We start from the raw sequence: 20,118 nt of genomic DNA on the forward strand, positions 1-20,118 counted from the left end.
AAGAAACTTTACCCATTGACAAACAAAGACTATACTGAGGCCTGTCTGCCTACTTGTAGAGTGGACCTATCAGCTGCTCCTGGTGAGCTGCATGCCTCCATATCACCTCCTGAACAAAGACACACCACTTCTAGGAAGAGATGTAATAACTGACATTTTGTTGTCTGTCAGTGTCGTCTGATTGGCACTTGAAAGACGTGACGGTGAGAGGAACTTTGTGATTTTAATTGAACGTCTCGTATTTTCCGCAGACAATAACAGGGTTAAAATGTTGTAACATGTAAAGTTTCAACTATTGATTTTCTGTCACAGATAACCGTTTATTATTTGCACTCTGTCTACAGTGGGGGAGAATGAAGAACAAACCAATCATAGCGAGTGAATAGTAACAGGATCGGTATGTGCCTGTGTTGGTTTTACATGAAGCTGTGTGTATTCAATGTTTGTTGAAGGTGCTCTGCTTACTGATAGGGCAGAATTGATTTTAGTGTTTCTGTCATAGCTTCAGATCGGAGGCACACAGAATGATCACAGTCAGATGTAATGCTGAAATTAGATTTTTTTGTCTGTTTTGAAGACGGACGGATAACTTTTAGCTTGGAGGACACGACAAGAATAGACTCATGGGAGAAGACGTTCTAACATTGACCTACACCAAGACGTTTTGTGCATTATGTGAAAGTATTCAATCTAGTTACTACCTATTAAATTATCTTGAGTCCTACGTAGAGCTAGATATCACAAACCATATTTGTATTTGTAATATTATGTGTGTCAACATGGCCCCAAACAAGGCTTGTTTACTTTTAAGAAGATTTCCTTATTTACATTTCCAACTCTATTCTTTATTTAGGTCATCGAGTACATTCACTGAGCCGCTTGTCATATTTGAGTAATTCAAGTATTTAAAACAAACCTTTCCCAAACTAAGAGATGGAAGATATAGCTGAGATATAAACACGCAGTAAAGCAGTGTGTGGCATTGCTGCACTACTCTGTATTTGTAACAAAAAGAAAGACTACATGTTTTTTTTCAGGAACATTGTGTCTCTGAAGTGAAGTTCAAGCTCTCTAATATCACAGAGGATTCAGTTGACCCAGCCAAAGTCCTTTCTCGCTTTACTTTGCAGGTAAAGTCAGAGAAAGATAGCACTTCTATGATAATTGCTTTCCTATTTGTTTTTTTCTTTTCTTCACTGCTCTTCGAGTGTGAGCTGTACAAAAGGGTGATTTGTCACACTGGCCAACCGGCAAATAAAATGTCAACATCATTCATTCTGGTTGCTAGTTGGAACAAACAACTTTGAAATTCAGGCAATAAAAAGTAAGTGACTGAACTTTGAAACTAGTTACTCTACTCTGAAATGCATTTAATTTATACCATTCTTTATATTCTAATGTGTCTGTGTTTATTATAATTATTTCTTTTAATAATATTTATACCAATATTTAGACAAATAGATAAATAAATTAGTTTAGTTTTTGGAGCATTTGGTTAGTGTTGGGTAGTTTTCTTACCTTGTACTGTTTCTGTATTATACATGAACTCTATCCAATTCTAGACGTGTTAATAATATATAGTGTAAATACTTTATGGTTAGTGTCTCGGCCCGAACTCTAAAGCCATTCAAATATTGAATATATATATATATATTGAATTGAAGTTAAAATCAGAGTTGGAAATGGCGTACATACAAAGAAGGGAACAAATTGTCAGTGTTTGGCGGATCAATATCCCTTGTCTCGCTCATGAAAACATCTCCCTCTCTTTCTGTGTTTGTATATATGTCATTGCCATAAAAGTAAGAATGTAAACTACCAGCTTTTCTTTTTTGAAAGCAGATTCTTAGTTATGTATACACAGTCACTCATCATGTGAAGAATGAGGCCGCGTTGTTGCCCAAACTTCTTCAAGTGTGTGACAACAAGATGGAAGTTGTTGCTCTTGGTCTAGTGAAAGGAAAAGCTGAGCAGCACTGTCACACGTCGATGATGTCGGCTGTTACTGTGATACCCTCTTGTTGGCTCATTTGTTTTTATGGGCAATATCATTTATGTTTACTGCTGTGTGAATTTATGATCATCCATTACCGCTATATTTCCTGGAGTGATGAGCACATGATTACTCTTCCACATGTTCAGGAGAGGAAGTGTAATGAAGTGCATGTTACTAGATGGCAAAGCAAACATGTAGGATATTTTAAAGATCTCTTTTTGACCTTTGCCTAACAATTACACCCACCTGAAGATATTGTTTAGTGACGCAGGTTGAGCCCTTTAAATGAGTACTCTCCGTCATCCAGCAGCGCTGCTTAGCAACCAGGTATCGCTTCAACAGGCAAGACAAGCTGTGCAAGGAGGGAACAAGTGGAGGGCTGTCTTGTTGTCTTAGGACAATTAACATTGTCTTATTTCCTGTGAATGAGACACGTCGAGTTTGACTATCAAAAAAGCATTGGTAGCTCATAGCAAAGTATTTCACACAGTCATTTTTTGCATTATTTCCAAATTAATTCACATGCTTTAGCTGTTTACAATCAGGGGGCTCCAGGAGGTGATTTAATTTGCTTTAAAACTCACTCATTGACAGATGGAGTTAGTAATTGTCCACAGCAGCCCTGTGGTTTCCCTAGGAACCCAGAAACATGTCTGCTCCACTTTTACAAATTGCACATTATCATACTCCCTTTTTAGCGCTACAGCACAATGTTCAACAAGATCAGAAAAGCAGACGAATGTAAAAAGGTTAGAAATATGGCAGAGTTGAAAAAAAATAAATAGAGAGTGCTTGATTAAGGAGGTTTTGCTTACATATCATATACCAAAATTATACTGCTTTGAATCATATTGGAGTATCATTAATACATCATACCCTGACGTAAAAATTGTAGGGTCAAAATGTGCAGTTCTCTCCCTAATCTCTCAAACTAAACCTTCTGTACACTTTTGCAGCCCCAAGATTTAGGTGGTTTCTTTATAGTGTTTTTATTCAATCATCCCTTAGATTGGTATAAAGAAAACGTTGACTCTAGAGGTAACTGTGAGTTGAACAATCTCCAAATTATTTGTTAGTTTTAAAACCAATATTTGGATCCGTTTTCATGTATGAGCCATGGCGATCTACACAACAACGCTTGAATTTGTTTATGAAACTAAAAAGTGCCTTTTTTTTATATCGCCATCATTTCAACTCTAATCTCGAACCACTTGCTTTATTTCCCAACTAACTGCATTACTAATCACCACCCGTGAAGTCTGCTTATTAAACAGCTTCCCAATTTCACCCTGCCTTTACCAACATCGACTTCTAGATACAAAACAACCCCATAACCACTATAATAACTCTGTTATTCTCACCAGCTTAATTAATTTCACAGCAGCACTCTAAAAGCCTCCACTGAGTGTTTTTCATTTTAAGCCATTGATCAATCCAATTGTTACCCACAAGCCAAATGGGCAACAGTTCTTTAGTTCATAATCATCTTGTAGTGAATTGTAATTCACTTAATCCACAAAGTGCAATAACAACCCATTTTACTGTGTTGGTGTTTAGTGCGGGGAAGGGTCTGTGGGTGGTGGTTACCCTTGACATACTTACAAATCTCCTGAATTATGCCAGCAGTCTTGAGGGGAAAATAATTGGGTGCACAGAGTTGTATCCACTAATAATCTTTTTGCTGTGCGTCATTAAAGCCTACCCCATTAGATAATTTAATTGGTCTTGGCCAACACGTGTTTGATCTGGTATTTCCTGCTACCTGGGTCTCCACTTCCTTCATTCCTTCTGGCTTAACTCTGCAGACACATGAACATGTTTTACATTCAGTTACCAATTGAATATGTACAAGTAGTTAAACCGAATCATGTCTAATTCAAAAGTCCTGTAATAAATCCTACTTTCATGAATATTACAAACGTTAAAGAGAGAAATGGATTCAACTTTATGTTCATTTTGAAAGAGGCAGGTTGTGGTGTTTCCTTTTTTTTCCCACCCCCAATCATCTTTCTGCACAATGCAATACAGTTCAACAGCACCCCATTCTATAACCTCTGGAAAGACCATACAGTTGTATTTGCATGATCATGAAGTGTCATAGCTTTCTTCAGCTTTGGCAAGACAAACAAACAATCATCTGTGAAGGTTTTGCAGCTTTGTTGTTTCACTACAATAATGAAACATCTGCTTCTGCTTTCTAACCTGTGCAATAAGTCTGCAGGATATGAGGAAAGTATGTACGCTTACATTGTTGTTGTTGTTATATTGCGAAGACAAAATGCTACTAATACATGTTGTTTCCAGGGCAGCAACAGTACTATTTACAAACAAAGTCACTACTGCATATACACTCATTAATATCTTGCTGTAAATCCAAAATGACAGCAAAATACTGAGTACAATTTAGTCACTGTCAGTTCTTCATCCTGTGTCTGTGTACTGTGCAATAGGGATAACAGCATTTATTCAAAATCAAAGCGACAACAATGTGCAGCTGCAGAGGTGAGGAAATCAATAATAACTCTAATTATAAGTCACTGTGTAACTAATAATAATAATTACTATAAATAAGTAGTAATAAATACTGGTTGTCTGTTTCTCAGTGTCTTACAGTGTGGTAAAGACTGATTCGAAGCATTTTGTCACTGTTGTTGGTGTGTATTTAAAAAGCGGGACCTCAGTTTGCCGGTGTTTTCGTTGCATGATGGATCCCTGCTGAGCTCTGATGGTTTTGTTCTTCGGAGGACACACATCCCAGCTGCGCGTGTGCACTGAGTGTCAGCTCTGCTTTACCTCACATGCTGCTTCTGCCTTGGCTTCACATTGAGCCCCCCGTGTCAAGATGGCTCCATAGATAGAAAAACCAAACACTCACTGGCAGGGCTCAGTGATTTCATACTACTAGCTCCCCCCTCCTCAATGCCATAGATGGTAAACAGAAATTGCCCTTCTTTCTTACACAGCATTACATCATACTGTGTGTTTGTGTACAGAGCTGTGTCAAGTCATATAACAATCCCTTACTTTGGATTGTTATTGCGATATTGACACAGATTAATGATAATTTGGTTTTTTTCTCTGGAAATTACATTTGAATAATGTTAGATGTATTCTAGCTGAGTGCTGGACATTCATATATTCACATTACTTGGAGCAAGCATTGGCTCCTACTGCTACCAAAGCCTGAGAGTGTTGCATTATGGGTTGTTGTGTTACTAGGCTTGCGTGTTTCTCTATTTCCATGTACAGTGTGTCTCAAAGTGTTAAAGGGCACTAGCGTTGCAAAAATAATGGGTATATGTATGTATTTTTTCTCTACATCAATTTATAAATGAGCAGTTGCAGGGCGCGGGGGGGGGGGAGGGATGCAGGGCGGCCTCCCCCCACTGAGACACAGCTGGACCGCTATTATGTGGACTCAGTCATTATCCCTACAGCTGACAAGACAACACTTTAGAAATGCACATTCTTAATCAATATCTAATTCAATAACAAGGGTAGTTATGTAGCATTCAATCATGATTCGGGCAATTTTGAAAATAGGTTTTTCAACAGATTTGCATTGTTAAAAATAATAGATGTAGGAACAGCTCATTAAAGTGACAATGACTCCTGGGATACTCGGCTTCTTATGTTATTGTGACTCCCAGAAGATCTTTATTAAACACACTCGAACATAATCAAGTTGGAGCAAGTTGACCAACAAGAGGGTAATTTCCCTTGCTGCTCAGTGATGTAATAACTGAATATTAGGAAGGGAAACCCTGAATCCCAGGACTCATTAGGACTAGTTCATCCCACAGTGGCTGTCCCCAGATGAACAGCATTAATCTCTTTGGCTCAGCACAATAATACATTGATGGTAACTGAGGAGCAGTTCTCTCATACTGACTGTGTGTACAGATGTCCTCTGTGTTGTGTGGAGTACAGTTTCCAGGGTACGCATCGCTGGCCTGTTCTGACTCAAGAAAGAAATTCACCGCCTCCTCTATTGTCTTTTGTTTATCACCAGCTGTCAGAAGCACTGCTGTCTGTGTTCATGTGTTTTCTCTGCCCTTTTGCCACAGCGAAACCTCATCTGTATTATCTAGCACATCAGAGCCTGCGTCTGTTTGGCAGGGAAACCATTGCTTTAGGTGATTTGAAGGAAATGATCTCAGATTTTCCACATTTGGATGTCTGGATACGTCTACAGGTTCATTCCCTCCACTTGCACGATGCACTGTCGTGTGCAGATTGCTGTTTCCAGTGCCGTACTGATGTCACGGTCAACGGTTAACGTGTCAAATGTGTGATCACGCAGGCCCCATGAAGAGAAAAGGCACAACTTAAGACTTGTCATGTGTCAGTAGTTTGCTGTTCATGCATAATATAAGGCTCAAAGGTTTTTTTCTCCTGTGTTTTTGGAACTGATCTTGCAATTTATCAAGCAGACACAGATAGTTTCCACAATCATTTAACCCCCTAACATGGTTGTCATAACAGTATTATTCAAATTGTGTCCAAGGTGTGTGGATTCACGTAAAATGTGTGGCTTATGTTCTGACGTTTCTTTCAAATCTTGTCTACTCTTGCAGGTAGATAAATAAACACAATATTATATATATGATGTAATACACAATATACGGTACAAACCATGATACACCATTAAGAGGGGTGTCATCACCTTGTGCGAGCGGTCCAAGATCACTGTTAATGCACACAAGCACACTAAAAAAGCCTGATTAGTAAAATAGAGATTGGTATACAAATATACAAGGATTGAGAGTAATGTTTAAATTAAAGAGTGATTATTATGTCACCAATGTTAGGCATTAAATGCTAACTTGTTGCGTAATAAATAAGATTCCTTTGGATATTGTTAAGCAGTTTTAGTGAATCAGTTTTGAGTTAGTTGTCAACATTGTGACAATAATTGCAGCTCTGATAGAAGACAGCACTAAGGATCAGAAAACAAAAGCTTTTGTCTGTTACAGAAATAGTAAGAACTTGAATGCAGAGAGATTACACAACGCACTTCACAGCATTCTCTGAGCAGTTTGTTTTTCAGTTATGAATTGTGAGCAAATAAAAGAAACAAAATTAGGTAAAACTTCGGCTGTAGGCCCACAGCTTGGAACAGACCTTGAATGCCCAACACATGGTCTGGGTAAACAAGGCCAATTTCATATTTCATGCTGCTCCTGTTCAAAACACGGCTGCCACCTTCGATTCCGATCACAATTTCTCATAGTGCTTCAGAACAGGTCCTGGAGGAAGTGGGAGTTAATAATTTGGTCACTGCTGGGTAGATTTCCGAGGTTGTTGTGGAAATGCTGACTTCAAAGTGGAGTCCTGCAGTTTCTAAGCTCCACTTGCCCCTGGGCACTTTTCAGTTATGTTGGACTGCGTCAAGGAAAACTTGTGCCTCAGTGTTCCCCAGTGGTTGCATTGTGTGAGATGACAATTATTTTGTCATCAGAATAAGTTTCCAGCTTCTTTCCCCCATCAACAACAGCTAAAGCCGATACATAGCATGATGCTGTGGTGGTTACAACATATTGTAAGATAAACATTCTTAACCACAGATTTCCACCTTATGTTAGCACTAAACAAAAAATGGTGTTGCCAGAGGAAGAGATGTATCCTTTGGGAACCATGGATATATCAAAGTGAATGGAAATCCATTCAATAGTTGAGAAATGTCACCTCAAACATAAGATGTCAACATTATAATGCGCAAGATAAAAAGTCAGGTTTTCACACAAGTCGGTGTCCTTCAATCTGTATAAACGTGAATGGGAATCTATCGAGTAGATTTAAGTATATTTCAGTCTCGACCATAGTGGTGGTCTGACTTTCCAAACAGAAGGACATTGCTATTCCCAATCCTGCTGTTGCACCAGTAAGACAACACTTATATTTGTATTAGTGTTCTTAATATAGTTAGCTATCTGTGTTATTTTTTTACATATTTTAATTTTTATGTATGCATCACGACACCTATAGTCAAATTCCTCGTACGTGTAAACATACTTGGTAATAAACCCGTTTCTGATTCTGATTTCTGATTCTGATTCAAACAACTCTTTACACTGTTATGACATCTGGAATCCAAAAAGACATGATTTTATTCAATCAGATCACAGGACTCTTGATCTTCCTGTCCTAGGCCTAATGTAACAGGCTATGTGCTGAAGCTCCACTGTTGCTGAGGGCAATGAGAAATCATTTCATTAACCACACTAACCACGAGAAGTAACACATTTACAAAGGTCAGTAAATTGAGTGGGCTCATGAGACAGACGTTTCATGAAGCATGAACTGCTCACACTTGTTTTTGGAGACTGTTGAATAGAAGTGTTGTTTTTTTTATTATCTACTCCTGGCACTATATGATGCTAAGATATCCCAAACATGGCGGTGAGGGGATTTAGAGGCTACTGGGCAACCGTGTCTAACGTTATTTTTGGAGAAGAGGAGGAGATGAGAGCAGGCTGAAGAAACGGCTTTCTTATTTTGAGTAACACATTTGTTCACAGTTGCTCCTCCACACCCACACACTGCTTTGTTCTTCTGATACAATCATTTTTTGCAGAACATCTTTCTCGTTGAAATCTCTCAGGGAGTTCGCACCTTTCCCACAATATCTTCCTCCTATGTTTAGCAGCTTAGCATGACCTTTGTCATGGCACAAAACCATGACAAAGGAACTAAAAGGATACTGTTGGCTGCTCATATTGTGCTGGCTTTGGTTCATTCTTAACTCCACATAGACATATCTGATATCTTCCAACACTCACACGGATCAATTGATATGTTCTTGGTGCTAAGACGATGTTCCCTCTCTCTCTTGGAAGTAAATGCATCGATATTCTGCAAATACATGCACGATCACAGATCTCTGCAGACTGAATCAATGCAGGCTGTCCAGCCAGGGCCGGCCCGTAGCACTGGCGACATAGGCGGTCGCCTAGGGCGCCAGATCTGGGGGGGCGCTGCGCTGGTAGTTCTGGGAGGGAAAACTATTTTTTTGACTGTTTGGCTCATCCTAATTTCAGCCTTGATGTAACAACATTCATAATTAAGTCAAGGTAACACCCTTTTCACCCTGGTTACACTTTTCATTTGCCCTGATGGGCGCTGTAAGTGATGAAAGTGGGGGATGTTGACTCATCAGGCGCCCGCAGCTCACAGCCAAAGTGCGAGCGAGCCTCCGAGCGAGCGAGAGAGAGAGAGAGGGCCTGCATCGGTACCGCGGATTGTTGTTGGATTGAGGCTGATAACTACAGCTCAGTGAGGTAAAGGACTCTGAGTGTTTAGATAGTTCACTTTAGTCCAAGTTATCTCAGTGGGTCTCAAACGGTTGGATCACAATTTATGTAAACAAATATTTCCAAGGCACACCTTTATAATTATTAGGATAAATAAAAACAGGTTTGAAATCATTCCAATGTATACTATAGGACAGTAACCAAAAATATTGTTTAAAACTGGAGAGATAAAAAAATATGCATAAATAAATGTTAACTAGGTAAAATAAGATATAAATGAACAAGAAAAATAAAATACGTTACATTTATTTGTTATTGGCTATGGTAGGTTATTGGTTATGTTCACATACTTATTTGGTTATTAAAATGTAAACCGATCTTTTTCATATGGGTGTTTTAGAGTTGTACCCCTAGATCTAGTCTCTTGTAATTCTGCTCAAAGTGCACCAGATTGAAGCATTTTGCTTTAAAATGTTAAAACAAATCTTTCCAGGGGGGCATACCCCCGGACCCCCCTAGAGGCTGTGACGTCCACCCCCCGATTAAAACATGTTCATACAATAATGAATACATTTGAAACCTTCTTTATGTATATAACCAACATGTCCATACATTTCAGTTTTTGTAGTGTATTGGTCTTTTGTAGAGATTTTACATTGATTCTTTATATATTCTATTGTGTATTGCTTGGAGGGGGGAGGGGGCACCAAATCATAATCTCGCCTAGGGCACCAAAATGTCTAGGACCGGCCCACATGTGTCCAGCATATATCACTGGTAGTACACTTTCCTCTTGAGGCTTCTTGAGTATATTATGTGCATGTCATTATAACAAATGCATTGCTTTGAAAAATCTGCAAATGTATCTTCTTTGAATTGAATTGAATTGATTTATTTAAAACAAGGGACAGTGTACATTAATCAACATATTAAAAACATGTAAATGTACTTGAATTAGCCAAAAGGCTAGTTTTCACCGATAGTCCCTTTGCCAGATGGTGATAGGCATGTTTGACTGTCTTTACGTGTTTGACTGTCTTCCAAACCATTCTGATATTTTTGTTATAGTATTTCGTTTCTGATTGTAGTCAGGGTGATTGAAATTCACATTTAGAATTCCAAGTATAGAAATAGCAATTCCTCTTTAAACAATTACTCCAGAAATAACTGTGTCTTCTACAAAATTACCCCTTTTATTATACATATAGAATTACCCCCTAGCACTGATTATTGTTGGAGTTCTTGTCTTGCTGAGATTGTTCTGGAGGTATTTTCGGATGCTGGAGAAGCTGCTATGTACTTTTCAAATTAGCAGATCTTAAATTAGGATTTCAACTCCCATTATTGCCATTATTCTATTCTCTTTAGCAACAAATGAATGGTTGAATGGTTCCACAGATGCAGAGGGTACTATTAGCACAATTGTAGATAGCTGTTTTCCCTTCCATGGCACTATAACACGGATGCAGCTTAATTTAAAATGTTTTTGGACTTTAAAAATTGACATCCGACCACAATAAACATAGTTTAAGTTCCAAGGTAGATATATTTAATGCATCAAAGAAAGAAACCTTTAGACCACCTTTTCACACCTATCTTAGAGGGTGTCGTTTTCTCATACTGATATTCTGCACAAACTGTGCTGTGTATTTGCTGTAAAGTGTCTTTACTGTTAAGTATTTTTATTATATGTACAACACTTTGGCTCGACCAAAAATCGTTTAAAAATGTGCTATATAAATAAAACTTGATTTGATTTGATTTGATCTTTCAATCTTAACAGTACCCTGATTCCTTTTCTGTGAATATTGTACTTTAACTCTGGGTTGCCTAAAAATGGACTGCTGTAGCAGTGGATCTGCTCTTGAATTCAGCTTCTCTTTATTCATCCGCGTACTCAATAATTCATTATTTAACATGCCTTATTCTCATCTTCAGCTTTGACTTTGCATTCATCACCCAGGTTAGATTGTTCCTCTCTTTAAGATTTGATTCTGCTGACAAGAAGCTACTAATTAGGAAATCATGTCTTCTCTAGTTGACTGATCACAGATCAAAGTCTCTTCATCTTTCCTAAAATATCCTCACAACAGCAGCGAGGATGACATCGGTGTCACTAGTGGCTCTCAGCAGAGACCCCATACTCAAAATTGGTTCCAATCGTGAAAGATGCTTTTGGTAATTAGGAAGCAATTGGTTCATTGGCTGTTGCTAAGCAACTGCATCAGCATTACCCTGGCAAGTCACGTAGCAATGGTATATTTCCAATGGAGAGACATGCAATGCTCTTTTATGTGTTGAGAAATGCGTAATTTGCCCACCGTCTTATTTCTAGCATAATAACGGATTCTGTTGGAGCAGATAAACATTCAGGGGGCCACAATGCCAATGCTTTAATTTTGCATCATTTAGAGCGAGGTTACGCAATGCATGCTTCTTCTTAGCGAATCAGACAAACCCTGAAACGTGGCTATGAAAGCTGGGAGAACAACTTGCCTGTTTATTTCTCTGTGGATGTATAATACCAGAAGCTGCTTTTATATGCATGGTATAAGGAAGGATTATTGAAGAAGAGCTGAAGAACATATTTCATCCTTGGTATAGCAATTAGCAATTATTATCCTTTAACAGCCACTTATCCATTTGACCGATTGAGGCTAAAACTCAGAGGAGGCGCTTGGTACTTAAGTTGAATAGCTTGTCCACCTTAAACGACCTTAATGAGCCAGGACTGTTGCAAACTTCAGGGTTAACTCCTCCGTGTTAATCATCAGGTGGCCATGAGAGACAAAGGGAGCTTGGCTTGGGTTGTGAGGAGTTGTTGCATTTATTCACCAGCAGATAAACTGTGATGTTTCAATACACCGGCGGGAACCATACAGGATGAAGTTATGCAAGGCAGGCCCACAGCTGACAACCCAGTAGCTATTTTAATTAATCCGGTTGAGACATACCGAGAAAGTGGCTGCCTGTGTCCATGGCAATGCGTGCAACATCGTGGCTGATAACTTTCCTGGCCAGGTCTACCGGGGACCCAGTTTCCTGTTGTGCGCATACATCGCAGCTGGCGATTAATGATAGATAAAAATAGTCTGTTGCAGATTGGCATCTTGTGAGGCATTTTGATCACAGTCCCCTGCATGCAAAGCACTAATCTTCTCTTTTAACGGTTAATGAGTGCTTAAGAAGGGTCGGCTATCGTTAAGAAAAAGATATCATCCTTAATAGCAAATGCAAATGCAATCATCACATTAAAAAGGATGAAATAAATTAAGCTAATTGCAAAGAGTTCGCTTTTTGAGTGTCTGAATCTGTTGACAGTCTTTTTTATCTGATAATGACTCATCATACTCAGTCTGAGAGTGCACCGATTCATTGAGCATTAAAAAAACAAGCTAGTGTCTGGTGTATTTTCACAGCAAACTTTTAAATTAAGTGGAAATAGGTTTCTCTTTTTTCTTTGCTCTTTCCTTCAGTGTTGCCTGTAAAGAGAAAGTGTGCCCCGTGCTCTGTGTGGGAGACTAAACAGGAAGCTTTGAACACAGCAGCCTGAACACATGCTGCGTAACCTTTACTGACCGCTCCTGCTCTACGTACGACTACCAATACAAGGGCTTGTTGTTGAGCCTTGCTATTTGTATCACAGACAGACATGAAGTCGGATTAGCCCACTTTTTAGTTCCCACCTGTTTGTTCCAGCAAAACCATAAGGAAGAAGGAAGTGGGGGGTGAGGAAAACAAAGTTACAGGAAGACCTTACAATGTAATGCTCTTCAAGTATGGCATGCAGCATGTGTTTATTTACATTATGAATGAATCTTACTTATATTTGACTTACTGAAAGAGAAACAGCAAATCATCACATTTAAGATACTTTAATATATTTGCTACTGGGTAGTGAACTAATGATTTTTAAATCATTAATGGTTTTGGAAAAATAGGAACAATTAAAACATTTCCACTTAATTCACTAATTGTTTCAGCTTAAATTTCTATAAAACATCCAATAAAACCGTGCAGCCTCAGACATTAAAATTGATATTCTGTCAACTCCTCTCTGACTGAGCTATCACTAAAATGGAAAGTATGCCAAAAATATGCCACTGGATTCTTGTATTGAAGTGCTTTGGCATTTTACATTTTCAACCTGTTTATTTAAAAACTAGCTGTGTAGTAAATAAACCAACAGTACTTAGTTGCCTACTATATGGCTCTCACTGTGATGACACACTTCCTGATTGGTGGAAACGGAGCACTTTGTGTCCTGGTAGCTCTGATTGTTTGTTTTTTTCCTTTCCTGGGGATAAAACACTCTGTTTGCAGTGAGTTCTCCTTTTTCCTGAGTCTTTAAAGAACACCTCTAGAGAATTAGTTCATGGAATAGCCATCAGTTGTTACCATCCTATTGTTTGCATGTGTACACGTATATGCACGGCTTATGCCTCCAGTTGAACCATAGTGGAGGTTACACTCTTGAGTCGTTGATAATATCTTTTTGATTTGACTTTTGCTTTTCCCCATTAAACCCACATGCACTATTCATTTACGTTGATCAATACAGTAGGACCACAGCTGTGTATGGTGATATTCCAGTTAGCAGACGCAGGCAGATCATGAAAAAAAAATCTATTTTAATGATTGTGATTTACCGAAATGTTTAATTTCTATGCATCCAATAAATGATTCTCTGAATGCATAGATCAAAAATGTTTTAAAAGTTGTTAATAATGGGCAATAGTTGTTCAACCTATGAAAACCCAAGAAGTAAGTTATCAGGGGGTCCGCGGGGTCTTAAAAAGTATTAAAAGTTGATAAATCAATTTAGCGAAAATTAAGGCTATTAAAAAGTATTAAACTGCATTTTCCAAGGTATTAAATGGTGTAGCTTGTTTTCAATAAGTATATAAATTGTCCAAAGAGGTTGTATTCTACAGTCTGCCTGAATGTAATCATTGCGTAGGTGTGTAGTGTGATTCTGTGTAGTTTATTTATGGCATCCCGTTGGGTTTGACGTCATCTGAACAGGACATCGCACGCTCACTGCTTGATAGCGCGTGAAGGCCCGTTTACGCCAGTTGTTGAACAACATCGTTATGGGGAAATGCAACTTTGCGTCCAAATGGTTGGAAGATAAGGAGGAAGGACAATCAATACTGTATATAGTAAAGTGTGTCGCCAATGTAACCGGTTAGAACTCGAAGTGGCGATGAGGTCTTAAAATGTATGGAAAGGGTCTTAAAAAAGGTCTTAAAAGGTCTTACATTTGACTTCAGGATTCCTGCATATACCCTGGTTATACTGGACGACTATTACTTCTAAATAGCTGCAACAATCACAGCTTTATTGATTGAGTAAGGTTTACAGACTGTAGCAAAATTGTTGTGTTATAAAGGATAGGCAAAGTTTTTATCTGAAGCAAATGTTATTTTAATTAAAAAGCTATTAAAGCTGACTGGCTGTGCAACAGTGAAGCTTTGGTGTTTTTTTAATCACAGCAGCATGTGGGGATAAAAAAAAGTAATGCTCAGAGCTTAAAGCTGGGAGCTGCCAAACCACAGAAAATGAAAGAAAATAGATGATGATATCATAGTTGGAATAAACCCCATGGAGTATTCATTTCAAATGCGACATAAATGTCACACGTTGTCAGTGGAGCTGGATCAATATTGACAGCGAGACCCCCAGAAAGCCCAGCTCTACACACGTGTGTGTGGTGTGTGTGTGTGTTGTGTGTGTGTGTGGTGTGTGGTGTGTGTGTGTGTGGTGTGTGGTGTGTGTGTGTGGTGTGTGGTGTGTGTGTGTGTGTGTGGTGTGGTGTGTGTGGTGTGTGTGTGTGTGTGTGTGTGTGGTGTGTGTGTGGTGTGTGTGTGTGTGTGTGTGTGGAGTGTGTGGTGTGGGTGTGTGTGTGTGTGTGTGTGTGTGTGTGGTGTGTGTGTGTGTGTGTGTGTGTGTGTGTGTGTGTGTGTGTGTGTGTGTGTGGTGTGTGTGTGTAGTGTGTGTGTGTGTGTGTGTGTGTGTGTGTGTGGTGTGTGTGTGTGTGTGTGTGTGTGCTGTGTGTGTGTTTGTGTGTGGTGTGTGTGTGTGTGTGTGTGTGTGTGTGTGTGTGTGTGTGTGTGTGTGTGTGTGTGTGTGTGTCCCAGTCCCAGAGGATGTCTGCCTCCTGCCTCCAATCTGATGGAAAGGTTTAAGAGGTTGCCTGTATTTGCTCGACCTGCGTTATGAAATTGGGTTTTATAAGTAGAGTCCTCAAAAGGGATACTGCTAGATTGGTAGATACCTCTTCCTGCCTGTGCTGTAAAAAGGTATCTCCTTCAAAAGAATGAATAATAACAGAGAGACAAAGTTTAATATCCTAACATTTTCCTATTTTTTGCATCTTCTCTCTTGTTTATATTATGTATTCCCTCCCACAGTACTGCCTCACACACTGCTTGCCTTCTGAATGTCACCAACTATCTACCCTCTCTTTCCCCTCTGCTCAGGTGTTTGCACCATGTCGTCCAAACCTCACCCTCCTCTGATGAAGAAGCACAGTCAGACGGACCTGATAAGCCGTCTGAAGAGCCGGAAGATCCTGGGCGTCGGCGGCGAGGACGATGACGGTGAAGTGCACCGCTCAAAGGTCAGATTAAGTTACAGGATTATTTGTTCATGTCATTTTATTCAATATGGGCGGTAGTGTAGATACCAATGGCACATATGCAATCCATTATCATAACAAACAACTTAGGTATACTTGAATCCAGCACCAGACACTTTTTAAGCTGCTATGGACAATATTGCAATAATGCACATTCTATGGACAATCTGCACTAATGTACATTCTCAAAATATTGAAGTGACTGTTATTTTGTATATATTGATTGCTGTGTTTTTATTTAGGTCTTAATGTGTGCACATGTAAAAATGTGTCGTTGACTGTGTATATATATATATATATATATATATATATATACATAGTTGCACACATATTTTTATATTTTATACACATTTGTTTTTATATTCGGGATTGTGGGAAACAGTATTTCGATCTCTCTGTCTGTACATACAAACTGGAAGATTGACAATAACGTTGACTTTGAAAGAAAAAAAGGCACATGTCTTAAACCATCTGCAGTTGAATGGATGATATTGCTGCAGAAATAGCTCTCGATCACAGATGCATTCATTAATCCTGAGCAGAGCTATGGATTCCTTTTTAAAAGCCACAAATGGCTGCTAATTGGCTAATCACTCTCATAGTGTCCCGTTGTGTGCATTTGCTCCTCATGCCTCAGTGAATCTAGATCACGTATCCCATGCCTCTCATGTATTATATTCCTGCCTCACATGTATTTACCCACTCATACAGTATACACAGTGCACAGTGATGTGTATACCAAAACACAATGGCTCCCATGCTGGTTCGTGACAGGATACAGAAAAACACATCTATATATTCATGCAAACTCAGTCGCAATCTGACAATGATGTTTTGTTCCATTTCAGAGGGATTATACATCAAGATCCCTAAGATTACTTTTTGTATACGATTGCATTAGAGTGAGCAGAGGCAAAGCTGTTCCTCGCTGAAATATTAATCAGGCAAGTGGGCGAAGGGAACAGAGCAGAAGGGAGCAGGCATACGTTGGTGACTGATAGCTTGTGATGAGAAGACGCCCTCATTTCTCAGCCCTTCTGAGTGTTTGTTTTCTCTCTCAATGTTTTAGCAAGGCGCTTAACCCGGGCATCTGCCACTTAGATCCCTCTCACCGAGCCTTCTGACGGAGAAGGAGACACTAAATGACTCAACATCAATGCCCATAAAGCTTATTTGAGATATTCATTGCTATCGGGATGTTAAGAGCATTCAATGGAATATAACAAAAAGTGTATCTCGAGCTGGTTTCTCAAACGTACCTACCCTACCTTTAAGTAGTAGGCTTCCTTATCTAACTATGGCAATGACCCTAATTTAGAAACAGAATAGTTGCTTTTAAAATGTGCTGCATTGTCTAGTTACTCTTTAGTTGTTCGATGTGTCCTTGCAACAAGTGTTGGTGGTAAAGAGACCCATGGGATCTGACAGATAGCTGCATAGCAAGAGTTGGAGGGGAAATAGTCCACGTTGTCCCTGTGGTCCCTGTAAACAAAGGAGGGAAGGACTCCTGTAGTCGGCTGAGTGTGTCTTCCTGTCTCTTTTACAGCTTAGAGAAAGAATTCTGTTCATATTTCTTATTCTTCGGTGAGAGAGAGGCTTCTGTGCTCGAGTATGTGAAAGTTCAACAGTGAGAAATATTGCCCTTTGGCTGTTTTAGGCCACTGGTACACTACTTTAGTGTTCAGGTCAAAAAACAACAACCAGGCTTGAGCACAGGCTTTAGCACAGGCTTTCACAGATAAGGCATACCACAGCGTTTTGTGTATTTCTTTTCTATCCCTTCCAGAGGATTATCACAGAGACTTATGAAATGTTGATATTATCTACTTAAGGGTGGGGTAGGTAAGTTTGAGAAACCGGCTTGAGATACACTTTTTGTTATATTCCATGGAATGCTCTTAACATCCCGATAGCAATGAATATCTTAAGTGCTTTGACAAAAAATCCATGAAAAAATGTCATCTGTGGAAGCCGGTGGCAGATTTTTTCCGACTGTGTATTTTCAAATTCTAGCGATCTCGAGCCGGTTTCTCAAACTTACCTACCCTACCTTTAAAGGTGGGGTAGGTAATTTTGGAGAAACCAGCTCGAGTGCGCTAGAATCTGCCACTTCCTTACCGAGCCCCTCCTCCAACGCGCACATGACCAATGAGGGCACGAGATAAGTTTGTGCACAGATGGAAGGCTGACAGGCAGGTAGGCCATCCAGTTATTTTAGCCGGGCCGGCTAAAATGATTGGTCGTGCTTTTTACAGCGCCACGGCTTCCACAGATGACTTTTTTTTATGGATTTGTTGTCAAAGCACTTAAGATATTCATTGCTATCGGGATGTTCAGAGCATTCCATGGAATATAACAAAAAGTGTATCTCGAGCCGGTTTCTCAAACTTACCTACCCCACCTTTAAGGTGACTGCACTGCATACATCAGATGAAGGAAAACTACATTTAGTGTGTTGAATAAGAGATTATACTTCCTATACTACTCCTGAATATTTGTCATGATCTCTCGAGTTGCCCTTTGTGTGCTTATATATAAATGACTGAGTGACTGACGACAAGGCCATAGCAGCTGTGATTAAGCGTCTCTCATCACAAACAACATTGTGCATTTCTTCCTTTTCCTGTTTCTCATTCTCTCCCCAACTCTTTTCCGCTCTACCCCCCCCGGCAAGCAAAGTCTGTGCCGTGAGTCGATGCTCATTTCCCTTTGAGTATTTCTCATGCCAGTCATGAATATTTATGTGTTCCTGTCAAAAACCACCCCTGAAACCATGGCACAGGAAGGCTGATTCACCTGGTCACATGATCACAGCTGGCACCAACACATTCATGTACAGACACTTCAGCTGCAGTGCAAAAAGAGAGGCAACGGCTGTAATCTGCAACTCTTTATCTCAATATTTTATGAGTTTAACTTCAAGGATATATTTTTTTTAAGGGCTCTGCTATGATATGAAAATCCAGCACCAGCCATGGGCGAAAGGAATTATATAAGAAAAAGTCAGGAACACAGAGAATCCTTTTTACTCCATTTCTTCTAAGACACATTAAACCTTTTTATATCTTCCTCTCTCTTAGTTCCAGGAAGCTCGGGACCCCCTTGAAAACGAGATGGTGCATCTCAAGGGGTTTATCCCAATAAATACAATGTCTATATATATATATGCAATATACAAATAAAATACATAGACCATATAAAGTCTTATATCACAACAACTTTATAATATTTGTTATATTTCCCCTAAACATTGTAATATTCGATATTTCAGACATTAAACTGCCTTAAATTCATGAAGTTATTTCTCATGATGTGATTTGATTGAATACAGTTGTGTTCCTGTTGCAGTGCTCAGTAATAATTACAGTTCACAGTGGGGAATCATAGAAAGCAAAACCCATGACTTGATCTTTCTAGAATAAGACACAAACAATGTTGTTTCATTCACTCTGACATTTCAGAGCCAAGCAGAAAAAAGGTTCCCATTGATAGTGACTCCCCTCTAAACACTGCTGGAGAGAAAACTGTTCCTCTTCTCAGATTGAATGGGTTTCAAGGTTAGGTGTATTTTTTGTTTCAGTGATGCCATGTCTCACTGCAACACAAACAAATGTTTTTAGGAAGAGATGTTGGATGGTGAAGGGAACTCTTTCATGTGGGGGGAGTGATAAAAACCTGCAGGATTTTAGTCGAAGGAACACAACTTCAAAGCCAACCAGCCATGTTTTTTCTCTCTGGGTAACTGTCAGGAGGAAAGCAGGGTTGACTTGTTTCTTGCCCATGCTTGTGTAATTTAACACCAACATTTCATTTCATTTTTATTTGTTCAATTCATGGTATGCACAACCTAAAGATGGGGTAGGTAATTTTGGAGAAACCAGCTCGAGTGCGCTAGAATTTGAAAATACACAACCGGAAAAAATCTGCCACTTCCTTACAGAGCCCCTCCTCCAACACACACGAACGCGCACATGACCAATGAGGGTACGAGATAAGTTTGTGCACAGATGGAAGGCTGACAGGCAGGTAGGCCATCCAGTTATTTTAGCCGGGCCGGCTAAAATGATTGGTCGTGCTTTTTACAGTATTACGGCTTCCACAGATGACATTTTTTTATGGATTTTTTGTCAAAGCACTTAAGATATTCATTGCTATCGGGATGTTAAGAGCATTCCATGGAATATAACAAAAAGTGTATCTCGAGCCGGTTTCTCAAACTTACCTACCCC

The 20,118-nt window shown here is 39.3% G+C and overlaps 1 protein-coding gene across 1 annotated transcript in view; it reads left to right on the forward strand.

Annotated features, from left to right (window-relative positions):
- LOC117491774 (tumor protein p53-inducible protein 11-like) overlaps window positions 1–20,118 on the forward strand; it is a 35,944-nt gene that overhangs the window by 7,381 nt on the left and 8,445 nt on the right. The window contains 1 exon segment of the mRNA XM_034141865.1: window positions 15,732–15,871. Within this exon segment, the coding sequence (XP_033997756.1) occupies window positions 15,743–15,871 (129 nt within the window). The 5' untranslated portion in view covers window positions 15,732–15,742.

This window comes from Trematomus bernacchii, unplaced genomic scaffold (assembly GCF_902827165.1).
Source record: "Trematomus bernacchii unplaced genomic scaffold, fTreBer1.1, whole genome shotgun sequence".
Taxonomy (NCBI): domain Eukaryota; kingdom Metazoa; phylum Chordata; class Actinopteri; order Perciformes; family Nototheniidae; genus Trematomus; species Trematomus bernacchii.